At 35.3% G+C, this 14,450-nt stretch overlaps 1 protein-coding gene across 2 annotated transcripts in view; it reads left to right on the forward strand.

Moving 5' to 3' along the window:
- The window catches only part of LOC149799258 (angiomotin-like protein 1), a 65,763-nt gene that overhangs the window by 8,401 nt on the left and 42,912 nt on the right, over positions 1–14,450 (forward strand). Inside the window, exon 1 of one of the 2 annotated variants that reach the window (XM_089958558.1) lies at positions 10,682–10,849. The exons of the other annotated variant lie outside the window; for it this stretch is intronic. Coding sequence (XP_089814684.1) covers positions 10,804–10,849 — 46 coding nt within the window. The 5' untranslated portion in view covers positions 10,682–10,803. Of the gene's footprint in view, positions 1–10,681; positions 10,850–14,450 lie in introns of those variants that run through there. 2 annotated transcript variants of the gene reach the window in all.

The following is a 14,450-nucleotide window of genomic DNA, read 5'->3' on the forward strand; positions in this document are numbered from 1 at the left end:
GCTTGTGGTCATGTGACTGAACTGGTAAAAGCAGGCAAGACAATTTAGTTGCTGATTTTAAGCAACATAAAACAATTAATATCCTTTTGATTTGTCTGCAGGGTCAGTTGGTGTGAGTGTTTGAAGTTTGTCAAGATGGATTATGTTATATGTGAACAGAAGTAATTAACATTACATTGATTCTTTCTGCAAGGTATGTTCTCCTTCAGTGCTTAAACTTGTTGAGATTGATTAGAGTCTATATTATGTATGATCAGAGGTAATTGGACAGGATTAAATATGTTAATTAAGGTTGTATTGCTCAAGAGCTCAAGTGGCTTAAGACTGGGTCATGTGACTTAATTATTTACAGTTTGTCAAGATGCCTAAGCATGCATTATCTCTCAATACCAAAACATTAAAATCTAAGCAACATAAATATCACACGATATTCAACGCGGGATGGAAATTGGAATTTCATTGGTTGCAATTAAGTTTGAAGGGATGTGAATATGCATTTGCTCTTCCAATAAAGCTGATTTTAAAGTGTTATTGTGGCCAAAATAATAATATGTGTCATGCAGATAAACCATCTCACAAAAGCCTATTAACCGCAACAACAAATATGTCATCACTTAAATCCATGTTTATAGAATCTGCATCAAATTTGGATATTTGGGGTCCTGAGTGGGTGTGGTCAAAAGCGCTCACTGTTACAGATCACTGCCATCTCACCTCTGTCTGTGTGGGTTCAAGTCTGGTTCAGCCAATGTGGGTATGTGAAAAAGCTTGCTAGTAGCTTCTCGTGGGTCTTTGGTTCTTTCAGGAGTTTTCCAGGTTCTTCCTCTACTATTTATACTGGCCGCCATGTATAGCCTATCTTGAGCTGAAGAAGTGGCATTAAACCCTATAACAATAACAATAACAGATTTGAATAAAGTTACACGTGCCAAGACAATGTGTCAACTTTATAGCCGATCATAGCTTGGTTGGTCATTGTGTTTTCCCAATTGTTCAAACAATCAATAGCCATGAAGTACAATACCAGAGATTTGAAAGCTTACCTGCCATAACCTATAATTAAATGATAGCCAGGGGTCAGTACACTACATCAGGGAGTGACCATTTTCTTTTAAATAAGGATATGTTATTTTCTCTTAATCCTCAAGTTATTATTTTTTTAAAGTTATTTTTCTGAAAATAAAAGTAAACATGGCCTCCCTCAGCTCCTGTTATTGCTCAGTCTCTCTCACCACATGGTTCTATCACAGTAAGACTACCTTCAGAACATAATATGTGAAACCTTGATGCAAATTAAAAAAATATATTAGTTACAACAACACATTTTTATCATCCTCCTAACATGTTGGTTGGCCTGATCAAATAAAATTGTATCATCTGAGTTTACCTGAAATGCTGGTAATTAGGTGATGCATATTTTTGATGTAGTATGATGGACCTGTTGTCATTTAATAAATAATTTTCAAAACAGTATAGTTGAATAAAATGCTGAAGTTGTGTGAAATTTTATCATATAGTTTTCTAAAACTTAAATGATGTTTTAAAAAAATGTATATATATATATATATATATATATATATATATATATATATATATATATATATATATATATATATATATATTTTTAGTGTGTGTGTGTGTATATATGCTGTATTTGTGATACCACAAGCTGTATAAAGTTTTCACTAAAAGGAAACGAGGTTTGCCAAGTTTTCTTTTACTGAAAAAGTATACACCAGGTGATATCAAAGATACAGTGTACATAATATGTATATTTTTTAATTTATTCACATCCAAATACACATTTTAGGATTTCCAGAGGAGATAAGACAGATTACAAATGTGTATTGACATACTACAGACACATGTTTATTGGCAGATTACAGACAAATGTGTATTGACACATTACAGACAAATCTGTATTGACAGATTGCAAATGTGTGTTGACAGATTACAGACAAATCTGTATTGACAGAATGTCTGTAAATGTTATTATCCTAGGTTGAGAGACATCATTTTTATGTTCTTCTTGCTACGATGGTTGAGAGTGGTACTCTGCACAAGGTAAAACTGATACGCTGACAGACCAACCAGGAGGGAGGGAGAGGCGGCTGGGCTGGGGAAATTTGCTCTACAGTCAATGTTTTTATTGGCTATCCCAAGTGCTAGACATCACTATAAACTGCCACACTGCAGACATGATAGACATGTATATGTATAGGCATAGATGCAGTGAAACTCTGCAAAACCAAAACCTCTGTTCAGTATACTGGGGTCATCTCAGGACTGAATTTTATTGTTTACTTAAATTTTGTCTTGTAATATCAATTTGTTTTCAACTGAACTGAAAGCCTCCAACTCCAAATACAGATTTTGATCCCAAATTTCAGTTTTACATTTAAACAGCCCCTCCTCCTATAAAACCAAAAACCCAGTTCAGACTTGGAAATATATTTTAGCTGAATAGATTCAGTTTATTTGGCAAGTACTATAATAGGCTTGTCAATGAGACAGACTTGGAAAATGTCCCAAGGGCACACACGGTTAAAATAATACTTGACACAAACACTGGAACCAATTAGGGCTGATAGTAGGCTAATCTAAAGTCTTTACACCTTACAAAAGATCCTGCTTTTAAGGGCAATTATTAATAACTATATGTATGCTGGTAGGTAAGGGCAGTTATTAATAACTATATGCTGGTAGGTAAGGGCAATTATTAATAACTATATGTATGCTGGTAGGTAAGGGCAATTATTAATAAATATATGCTGGTAGGTAAGGGCAATTATTAATACCTATATGCTGGTAGATATGGGCACTTATTAATACCTATATGTATGCTGGTAGGTAAGGGCAATTATTAATACCTATATGCTGCTAGGCAAAGGCAGTTATTTATAACTATATGTATGCTGGTAGATAAGGGCAATTATTAATAACTATATGTATGCTTGTAGGTAAGGGCAATTATTAATAACTGTATGTATGCTGGTAGATAAGGGCAATTATTAATAACTATATGTATGCTTGTAGGTAAGGGCAATTATTAATAACTATATGCTGGCAGGTAAGCCATTTTAGGTTTATCTGCTTATTATCTAATTGTAATTGATGCTATTCATTTGTATACAACATTGCTTTTAAATATCAGGGCATTATTAACCAGGGATGTGGCCTTGCTTTTGACACTTTGCTGATGGAGACTGACAAAGCAGTATTTTAAAATTCATATTCACTCAGTGACATACCCTGACATCTTAGATCTGATGCAGAAACAGTTGTGATTGCTAAGGATGAGAGTTATTTGGCTGCATCACAAGAAATGGAAGCATTAATGCAAGCCAGATTTGTGAAAGAAAGATCTAAGAAACTGTATGCCTTGATCAAGCCCGGCTCTTGAACTTTAAGCATTTTAAATGATACAGAGTGTTTAAATGTTATGGAGCATCATTGATAACTCTTAAGCACTTTCAGTAAATCTATAACCGTATCGCATTCCTGTGACAAAGACTGTTCAGCTAATTCTGTATAAAATATTTTTAAAAATAAACAGCTTGATATATTGTACACTCATCTACACATACACTGATGTTCTTATAATCAGGTTCTCTCTCTCTCTCTCTCTCTGACATGATCGCTTTGGTGGTGTAAGTGGTTAGAGTCTCAGCTTTGGATGCCGGGAGGGTTATGAGTTTGGACCCCAGCTCATATACTAATAAAAGAACAAATGGTACTAACAGCTGCTTCGCCAGCGCTCCGGTGGCCTAGTGGTTAGAGGGTCTGCCTCGGATGCATTATGTTGTGAGTTCGATCCCTGGCCAAGTCATACCAAAGAGTTACAGAAATGGTACTAACAGCTGCCTCGCTTGGCACTCAGCGTTAAGAGGTTAGTGTTAGAACTGATCGGCCTGGTGTCAGGATAATTTGACTGGGCGGGCCATCAGCTGTCTGCAGCATGATGACCCAGTTCTAGATATCACTATAAACTGTCACACTGAAGACATTGTAGCGATATGACTAAAAAATGTTAAAGCTACATTAAGAGGTTAGTGTTAGAACTAGTCGGCCTGGTGTCAAGATAAAGTGAATGAGTGGGACATGATATGACACGTCTTTGACATGGTCCACCCAAGTGCTAGACATCACTAAAAAAAATGCCACACTGCAGACATCATGGAGATATGACTCAAATTGTTAAAACAATGTTAAAAAGCCAAATCACACACACACTCTTTCTCTTCATACAAATTCTTAGAAACAGGATATTTTCACATCTGTCTTTAGTCTCACAATATTTATTATGATAAAAACAAATGGGGCAATATTTCACTTGCTAAGCAGTGGTTTTAATTATTAGGTGGTCAAGGTATTTGTAGTTCCCATTGTTCTACTGTATTAAACAGACATGTACAAAATACAGCTCACAATCTGGTTTAATCTGCTTATTCAGGGGATAGGGTGTGGCTTTAAAAACCACTTACCTGGCCTGTGTCCAGTAGCAAGTTGTACTTATCTGGTATGCAGTATTTCTTTCATGAGAAACTCAGGGGGCATCTGTTTTGCACTTGTTGGGAAAAGTTAGGAGGTGGGTGGGTGGGGTTTCCTGACAAAAGAATGTTGCATAAATTTCATAGAACTTGGAGTTTGGGTTATGAAAAAGCTTGATCTTTGTATCGATAGAGAAATATGGATAACATTATAGTGAATGTGGATCATGGGGAGAAATGTAGATAGAATTATAATGAAATGGGGATAAATACAGACAGTATTATTCTTAATGTTGGTCTAGGTAGAGAAATGGGCATAGCATTGTAATGAATGTGAATAGCATTATAATGAATGTGGATCTATGAGAGAAATGTAGATAGAATTATAATGAATGTGGATCTATGAGAGAAATATGAATAGCATTATAATGAATGTGGATCTAGGAGAGAAATGTGGATAGAATTATAATGAATTTGGATCTAGGGGAGAAATACAGATAGTATTATAATTAATGTTGGTCTAGGTTGAGAAATGTGGATAGAATTGTAATGATTGTAGGTCAAGGGTTCTCAGTATAAAATTCCACTAAAACCATTAGCCTGTGATGATGGATAGGCAGACATATGATAATATATCATGTCACAGACCTGTTAATGTTCAGGACTGTCTTTTGACTTCAGTGGGTAATAATTCTTGGGTCACTTATTTCTTCATCATTAATCACCCCCTATGTTGGACCTCAGGCTACATAGACAGTTGCTCAAGAATTCACCTGGGGACTGGCATCAGATTGTTCTTTTATGGCATTAACAACAGTTATTCTTATTTTAATATGATCAATTATAGCAATGATAGCTGTGAAATTATGGCTCTTGGAGTCTTCCATACTTGCATGCACATCAAATATTTTCACACATGGTACAGTGTATTTCCACATACTCCTATTGCAAGGTGTTCATGTTAAAGAAGGATATGACACCTTCCTCGAACTTAAAAATTTACCTTCATTCCTACTGGAAAAGGGTAATGTTTTCATGGATATGATCATACTCTGCCAGTCCATGATTTTTGTTTTTGGATATATATCCTTATATCCATTTCAGCAGTGTCATTGAGTTTCAGAACTGCTGCATCCTTGAATAACAAAAGGGACCTGGGTCTGGGAATCAAGCCTTAAGTTAGTACACATAGTTCTGAAAAGACTTTTTAATATAAAGCTGTTTTAGGAATTTGTTTTCCTTATGTCCCAACATGGAGATGTAGTAAAGTTGAATAATTTCTTTTTCAGGTGGCTTGAACTTTTGTACTTTTTGTAATCACCAGGAGCTGTGGTAGCTCATCTGGTGGAGTACACTATCAGACTGGTAAACCTAGGATCATAGGTTTGATACCCACCAGGCCAGCCTTGATGTGTCCTTTTTAGTAAAGCCTCATGGCCCCAATGGGTTAACAGTGCCATTAACATAAAGAAACAAACACGTGTAGTATCACCATACTTCTGCAGCCATTGTACGTAATTATATGCCGTTTGGTAGGTCATTTGTGCACTACATGTGTGTGCAGTGTAAAAGTTAAATCTTTTAAGTGCAGTTTTGATGGATGTATTTTCATAGTTTCCATAAAATTTAAATCTCCACTTAACAGATCCATTTAAGCAGCATAGCTCAGAAACCAGTCCAAGTATTCTGATGCAGTTTTGGTGTGTACATTGTCTCTTTGACCTAGATGTACCTTTTATGGGATTGTGTCATTGGCGCTGTTTTGGATAGAGTTATGGCCCTTGATAATTTTCACATTTTTACAGGGGATGTTGCTTATAATCAGCATAGCTCAAGAATAATAGAACACTTTCCGATAGAATTTAGTATTGGCATTGTGTAATAGACTTGTATATGCCTCTTTTTTTCTATGCTACTCCATTTTGGACAGAGTTTAGGCTGTTGTAAAACAAAATTGACTTCCTATAGAACTCAAAATCTTGCTTGAAATCAACATAGTTGAAGAACAGTTCAACATATTTGATGAAATTTGCTTAAAACAAGGTCTATCAGACCTAGATATGCCTTTTATGTGTTTTTTGTACTCCATTTTGGACAGAGGTGTGGCTCTTGTTGATTGACTTCATATCTTTTCATGGATGCTGCTTGCAGTTTGCATTGCTGAAGAGCCATTTAACATATTCTATTGATGTGAATATTTTTTTTATATAAACCTACATTTGCCTTTCCCAATAATAATAATAATAACAGTTATAATAATAATAATAATATCAATTTGTTTTCAGACGGTACAATTCACTCAGCTAAATGTTAGCTAATCGCTCATGAGGCCATCAGAATTATACAGTACGGGTTGATGTCATGTAAATATTTCAGTTTAACCTTGCACAATGTATATACATCATTGTATCATGTTTAGAACTGATTAATGCATACGAGATTTGGTGTTTTGGTATTTAGCACCATTTTTCAGCACAAGATGGGCTATACATAGTGGCCAGTATATTTTGCGTGCATGTTGTGTAAATGCGAGTGCCACCATGAGCCCAGCATACCAAATAAAAACCTGGTTAAACTTATTTAATATTTATTGAGAGATATTATATATAGAGGTAGTTGTTTGATTTGGTTTTATGGATTTAACACCATTTCTTAGCACATGATTGGCGATACATGGCAGCCAGTATATTTATGTAGGAAGAATCCAGAAAAGTCCTGGGAAGAAACACTAACCCACAGGAAGCGACTGACAATTTGTCTCGCATACCCACATTGGCCCAGTGGAGACTTTGGCCCAGCCCAATTTACTCAGTGGAGACTTTGGCCCAGTGGAGACTTGAACCCACATGGATAGAGATGAGATGCATGTAATCAGTAATGACAAGAGCTTTAGACCACTCAGCCACCCTGGGCCAGCATTAGACCACTGGGCCCAACATCGGTAGTCAAAATATCCTGCTTTGAACACTGTAAGATTCTTGATGCTTTGAATTTAAAAGGGTCCTATTTCTGTACCTTTCCACCTGTACCTTGTGAAACATATTGATTGTGGACCAGAGTCTTAATTACCCTTGATTCACGTTCTGCATAATTTCTCACTGAGGCACACTGACTTTAACATATTTACTGTATGCACCAGTTATCAACGTTTGCTAGACTCACTGTTCACACCTAATTATATATCACTAACATATTCTCGCTTATAAGTTGACTCAGACTGTAAACAAGAAAGATCTGATCTGCTGTAGCATAATTCATCCGGTGATTATTTACACCTTATTGGCTAATAACATAAACGCTTAAATAAAGACAGTATGAACTTGGCAGAACTAAGAAGTCACTCATGCATAATTGAATTGAGGTTAGATTATTTTGAGATTTTATTTGATGTTTATAATAGAGGAAGAGGGAATCAGAATAGATTAGATTAATTTTGATAGAATAGATTAGATTAATTTTGATAAAATATCTGTTTGTTTGATTGTCCATCAAATAATAACAAAATTGTGGAAAATATGGTAGCACACAAAGCCAGTTGTGGACAGCCTTTGAACTGAGTGTTATAGGTGATTAATTTGCTTCCATTAGTGAAATGTTAGAAAACTCAGAATTAATTTTTATTTGGTTCTGACATTGGTATTTGATTGTCCAATCAAATTATAATCAGCTAAACAAAACTGTTGAAAATATGATGGCTTGTGAAGCCAGTTTTTAAAGGTCCATGTAAGTGAACACTTTGATGCACAGCGTGTTGCTTAGTTTGTCTAGAGCTAAAATAGGAGGATATAATTAACTAACCTGTTGTTTTGACAGAGAACTTCAGAGTATAATGTCACTAACTGTGATGTTCATCCTTGATAAAACTGGCTTGTTAGTTTAGAAGTAGACTGTTACTGACATCATCCATGTGATTTTGAGTTAGTTTAGAAGTAGACTGTTACTGACATCATCCATGTGATGTTGAGTTAGTTTAGAAGTAGAATGTTACTGACATCATCCATGTGATTTTGAGTTAGTTTAGAAGTAGACTGTTACTGACATCATCCATGTGATGTTGAGTTAGTTTAGAAGTAGACTGTTACTGACATCATCCATGTGATGTTGAGTTAGTTTAGAAGTAGAATGTTACTGACATAATCCATGTGATGTTGAGTTAGTTTAGAAGTAGACTGTTACTGACATCATCCATATGATGTTGAGTTAGTTTAGAAGTTGACTGTTACTGACATCATCCATATGATGTTGAGTTAGTTTAGAAGTAGACTGTTACTGACATCATCCATGTGATGTTGAGTTAGTTTAGAAGTAGACTGTTACTGACATCATCCATGTGATGTTGAGTTAGTTTAGAAGTAGACTGTTACTGACATCATCCATGTGATGTTGAGTTAGTTTAGAAGTAGACTGTTACTGACATCATCCATGTGATGTTGAGTTAGTTTAGAAGTAGACTGTTACTGACATCATCCATGTGATGTTGAGTTAGTTTAGAAGTAGACTGTTACTGACATCATCCATGTGATGTTGAGTTAGTTTAGAAGTAGACTGTTACTGACATCATCCATGTGATGTTGAGTTAGTTTAGAAGTAGACTGTTACTGACATCATCCATGTGATGTTGAGTTAGTTTAGAAGTAGACTGTTACTGACATCATCCATGTGATGTTGAGTTAGTTTAGAAGTAGAATGTTACTGACATAATCCATATGATGTTGAGTTAGTTTAGAAGTAGACTGTTACTGACATCATCCATATGATGTTGAGTTAGTTTAGAAGTAGACTGTTACTGACATCATCCATGTGATGTTGAGTTAGTTTAGAAGTAGAGTGTTGGACTTCACTGATATGATGAAATGTTAGTTTAGAAGTTTGAATGTTACAGACATCATCCGTAAGATGATGCCAAATTTGTTTAAAACTTAGAATGTTACAGACATTGTCCGTATGATGCAGAGTTTAGAAGAAAATTGTTACTGGCATCATCATATTATGATATCAACTTAGTTTATCATCAACACATACTCCAAGGAGTTCATGATATTTCTACTTTTTATGTGTATTAATTTACACACAACTCAATGGAATTTTGCAGGATAAATGTTTTATGTTAATACTAGCATTGCCTTGGTCTTTTCAGTATTCCTATACATTTCATTGTCAGGACATTATTTTCTGGTGCAATTTAAATCATACTGCAGCTGTTCCTGGATTGCATTGCTTTATTGACCTGATAGTATGGAATGTTGCAGCAGCTGCATACATATCAGTTTCAGTGTTTCATGTGTAGAGCGGCAGGCCATTAATGAACAAGATAAATAGGATAGGACATAAGAATGAGCCCTGTGGTACACCATTATTTATTTGATCAGGACAGAATAGTGTTGTTTAAGTGCACTAACTGGGTTCTCAAATAATATTTTATGTAGAAAATAGGTTTTTATTTCTTCACTAAAATTATGATTAAAGAGCTTGTCAATTATCATGTTATGATCACCTAATTCAAATGTTTTCTTTAGTTCTTACAAATATGATTCTGTTATGTTGCTGATATCTTTGTCGTCAAGTTGTAATCAGTTTTTTATTTATTAATGTAGTATGATGGAGTAGTTGGACTGGTGTTGATATAGGATGTCATTTGTTTGTAAGACTAAGACTTGCATTCCTGATTGTTTCTCCATAAATTTGAAGGTTGTGGGCAAGACATAATTGGGATATAATTTTCTGGAAAATCTTTCACATTGGCTTTATGTGCTGGTGCTACTCTTGCCCTCATTAATGCAGAAGGTGATTCATAACATTTTAGGACTGAGTTTTACGATTTGTGCTAATGACTTTTGTAGTGTATTAGCACATCGTTAAATAACAATTTGGGTGTACTGTGTGCCTGTGAGTATTTAGTTTTTTAATATTGCCATCAATAAAAATAATAATAGTAATGATTATAATATAGAAGGAGATACAATTAGTTGCATGGAACTTATACTTTTTTATGCCCTCTGTGTATGCATATTTACATTCAGAGTTCATGAACATTGTCACATATAGTCTGATAAACCCATACAAATCTGTGTTGATACTGATGGACGATGTTGTGGGTCTGATGTCACATGTTCATTAAAATATGCAATTTTGCTGCATGCAAATCATTCTGGAACAAACCAGCGTACACTTTAGACACATACTGGTAATTGGGAAAAGCCATATCAAGTGTGAAATTCAAAATGGACACAGAACAGATGGTTGTGCTATTCCATGTGGATTTACAAGTCACCAGACATGATTTGCTCAGGAAATATAATCTACATATCACCAAATGAACCCTTCAGACGACGGCAGCTACACAGCCATGAGAAATACTGGTAAGTGTATAAAATTTACATCAATGATTGCAGCCAAATTTTGATGCAGGTAATTGCAGCTTTTAACAAAAAGGTGATAGCAGCCCCTCACCTGAAAATCAATATCATCACGAGTGAAGGGCTGATTTATCAGCCTATATCACACACACACACACAGACATAGACAGAAGTATTGATAATAAGCTGTTTTATCGATACTGATAATAAAGAGCAAATTTAAATGAAATGTGATTATAAGAACATCAGTGTCCGTGTATATGAGTGTACAATATCAAGCTGTGTATTTATAGTACAAAAGTAGTGAGACAACAAAGTTGAAGGTTAGTGATTTATACTTCAAGTTGTATAGTGTTTCTCAGATCAAACAGATTCCACTTTTCATTCATTGAATTAGATTATAATTAAATACATTTATATTTGTATTTTCTATAATTTCCTTTTGGTATTCTGTTCCTAATTAGTGATTTTGAATATTGAAAATTTTGTAAAGAGTTCTGTTTTTGGTTTTGGGATGGAAAGCTGGTTAACTGAAATTGATCTTAAATTGGGAGTGTTGCATTGTATTCTTGTATGAAATAGTTCATTGAGATATATTGATGACATATTGTTTGAAACTTTATACTGCTAACATTCTAATATGATTTGTTGCAATTGTGATGTTTTCAGCATTATCAGAGATGAGCCTGCAAGCTCTGACTGCTCCCATAGCCTAGTGGTTAGAGAGTCTGCCTCAGATGTGGGAGGTTGCGGGTTTGAACCCTGGCAGAGTCATACAAAAGACTTTTAAAAAAATGGTACTGGTAGCTGCCTCACTTGGCGCTCAGTGTTAGGACTGGTCGGCCTGGTGTTAGGATAATGTGGCTGGGTGGGACACCATGCTACATGTCTTTGGCATGATGCCTCAGTGCTAGACATCACTATATACTGTCACACTGCAGACATCATAGCATTGTGACTGAAAAATTCTTAAAGCTGCATTAAAAATCCAAAACATGTATGCACACGTGTGCGTACACACACGTGCACACTCACACTTTATGCAAGTGGACTAACTTTTTTGTTTGAAGTGTTACAGCAGTTTAGTTATGGTTGTATAAAGTATTTAATATATTAACTGATGTTTAGTTGATAGATATGGCCTTAGGTAGTTATTTCAGTTATTTTAAGTTTACTTTCAAGGTTTTTATGAAGTCTGGGGTTGACAGGTTCTTGTAACTTTGTATGGCTTCAGGTGTGGGGCCTTTTATTTTGATTTCATTGGCAGAATTGCTGGATCATGTCTTTTGTATCCAGAATGATACTTTTGCCAGTTTTTATTGGGAAATTTGGATTTTCTTTGGGATTTAAATCGGCAATATTTCAAGATTATAGAGTCTTTGCTTTGGGTTATGGCTTGTGTGAAATATGTTTTTTTTTATTTTTCAAGATAATGGTCAGTGTTTTGTTTCATCTGTAGTTCTCTTTGTATCTGTTTGTGATAGCAATCTCGTTGTGTTTTAACAACTTGTATTTCTTTGTTATACCACTGAGACATTTGCGTTTTTATTCTCGTATTCATTTGTGGAGCTTGCCTATCAAATATAGTGTAGAATTTTGAGTTAAACATACTAAGACCTTCATCTGGCTCCTGGAATTTAAAAATTTAAACTATGCTATTGAGACAAGTTCCTGATGCCTCTTTAAAGTTTTAAATGATAGTCATACTCAATACAGCACAAGTCCACTCACCCAGACAGAGCCATATAAATGTAATCAAATGAACCTAGAATTTATTTTGCTGACTTAGCCTTTTGAGGCATGATTAATGTCTTTGATTATTAAGACCCAGCCTAGTAATTTATCCTAAGTTTGTATTTGGCCATGTTTGCAAATATTCCAATGGACTCCCAAAAAAAAGAGCAGTTTGTTAGAAATGATAGAGCATTATACACAGTTTATTAAATTCTTCCTCTAGAACTCTGTTGAATTCCTCTAGAACTCTGTTGAATTCCTCTAGAACTCTGTTGGATTTTAATCACATTTAGTATAAGGTTTTATATAAATATAAAATACCTTGAAGGAGATCGATTTTCCAGTATTCCTTAACATTGTTTTAGGAGATATGCTTCCTGATTATCTGTTTTCAGCATGAAAACTTGTCGTCTTCAAGTTTTGCATTTTTGTGGTATGTCACCATTCATGGTCAGTTCTGGGACATCAGTGGCAATATACAGGGTAGTATGGTATATCACCATTCATGATTACATCAAGGATATGCATGACATGATACTGAGCTTTCTGGACTTCAGAGGAAATATGTGACACAAAATTTAAAAAAATTAACTTTTGTAACTGTATTTTAGATTGCTTTAGTGAGTTTTCAGAAAGTTCTACAGTGTTGTTGTTTATATTTTTCAAAGACAGGTAAAATTGGTGTTCTTTGCACTATTTCAAGTGCATTTCCTTAGCACTGATGTATGGAAGGGGATTGCTGTGATAATTATATGCACGGTATATAAATTCTGGGTTCCATCTTTATATCTGCAGATCTGTTTTTCGTGGGTTTTTAGTTGTAAATTTGTGATGTGTGATTTTATATTCATGTGCATATGTTTAAGTCATTTGCATCTGGAGAATCTTTCAATTTTGCTGAAATGGCAGGTAACACATTTGGGGGTCACTTGTCATTACATCCAAAACAACACTGTTTTCAGGAGATTTTCCTTTAGCTCAATGCTTAGTATTTTTGTTTGGTATTTTGACCTTGCATGTGCCAAAGGGTGAAAATTGGACCTTTGTGTCCTGTCCCCTCCTTGGTCTGATTTAGATTTAATGACAAAATTTTTAAAAAGATGGAAACACAGACACAGGAGTAGACATTTTCATGAGTTGTAGATCTTCACGTGGAAGCCGAGTGGTCCAAAGCGCTCTCCATTACGGATTACTGCCATCTCACCTCTGTCTGCATGGGTTCGAGTCTTGGAGTCGGCCAATGTGGGTATGCGAGAAAGCTTGCCAGTAGCTTTTCTTGGGTCGATGGTTCTTTCTGGAGTTTTCCTGGGTTTTTCCTCCACCATTAATACTGGCCACCATGTATAGCCTATTGTGTGCTGATAAATGGTGTTAAACCCTACAACAACAGCAGCAGCAACATCTTCACACAGCATATGATTTTCCTAACATTGTTAAAAATAAATGTCAATCCATGTAGGTGAAAGACCCATACCTGTATATTAAGATACTCTACATCGTAAGAGTTGTTGGACAAAAAACTTTGCCCTGTACCTTCCTCACTTCCAGCAGTGCTTCAAAATCCATGGAGTGGAAACTCAAGACCAAACAGATGTTATTGGCGTATGATTTAGTTGGGATGGTACAGATGTTAGTAGTGCATGATTTAATTGGGGTGGTACAGTTGAAAATGTTTCTTACAAGGATCTTGACATTCTTTTGGAGTAATTATCATGGATTTTCTACAGTGAACTGCATTCATTTAGTACCAGTCTTAAAATCCTCCCCTCCCTCTACCATACATATGTGCACAATGAGCTATTTAAAAAATGTACTTTGCATATAATCACCACAGCGGGAAATGCTGTGCTAAAAGATGGGAACATAAAAC

Source organism: Sinohyriopsis cumingii, chromosome 5 (assembly GCF_028554795.1).
Source record: "Sinohyriopsis cumingii isolate HCF-2022 chromosome 5, ASM2855479v2, whole genome shotgun sequence".
Lineage (NCBI taxonomy): Eukaryota > Metazoa > Mollusca > Bivalvia > Unionida > Unionidae > Sinohyriopsis > Sinohyriopsis cumingii.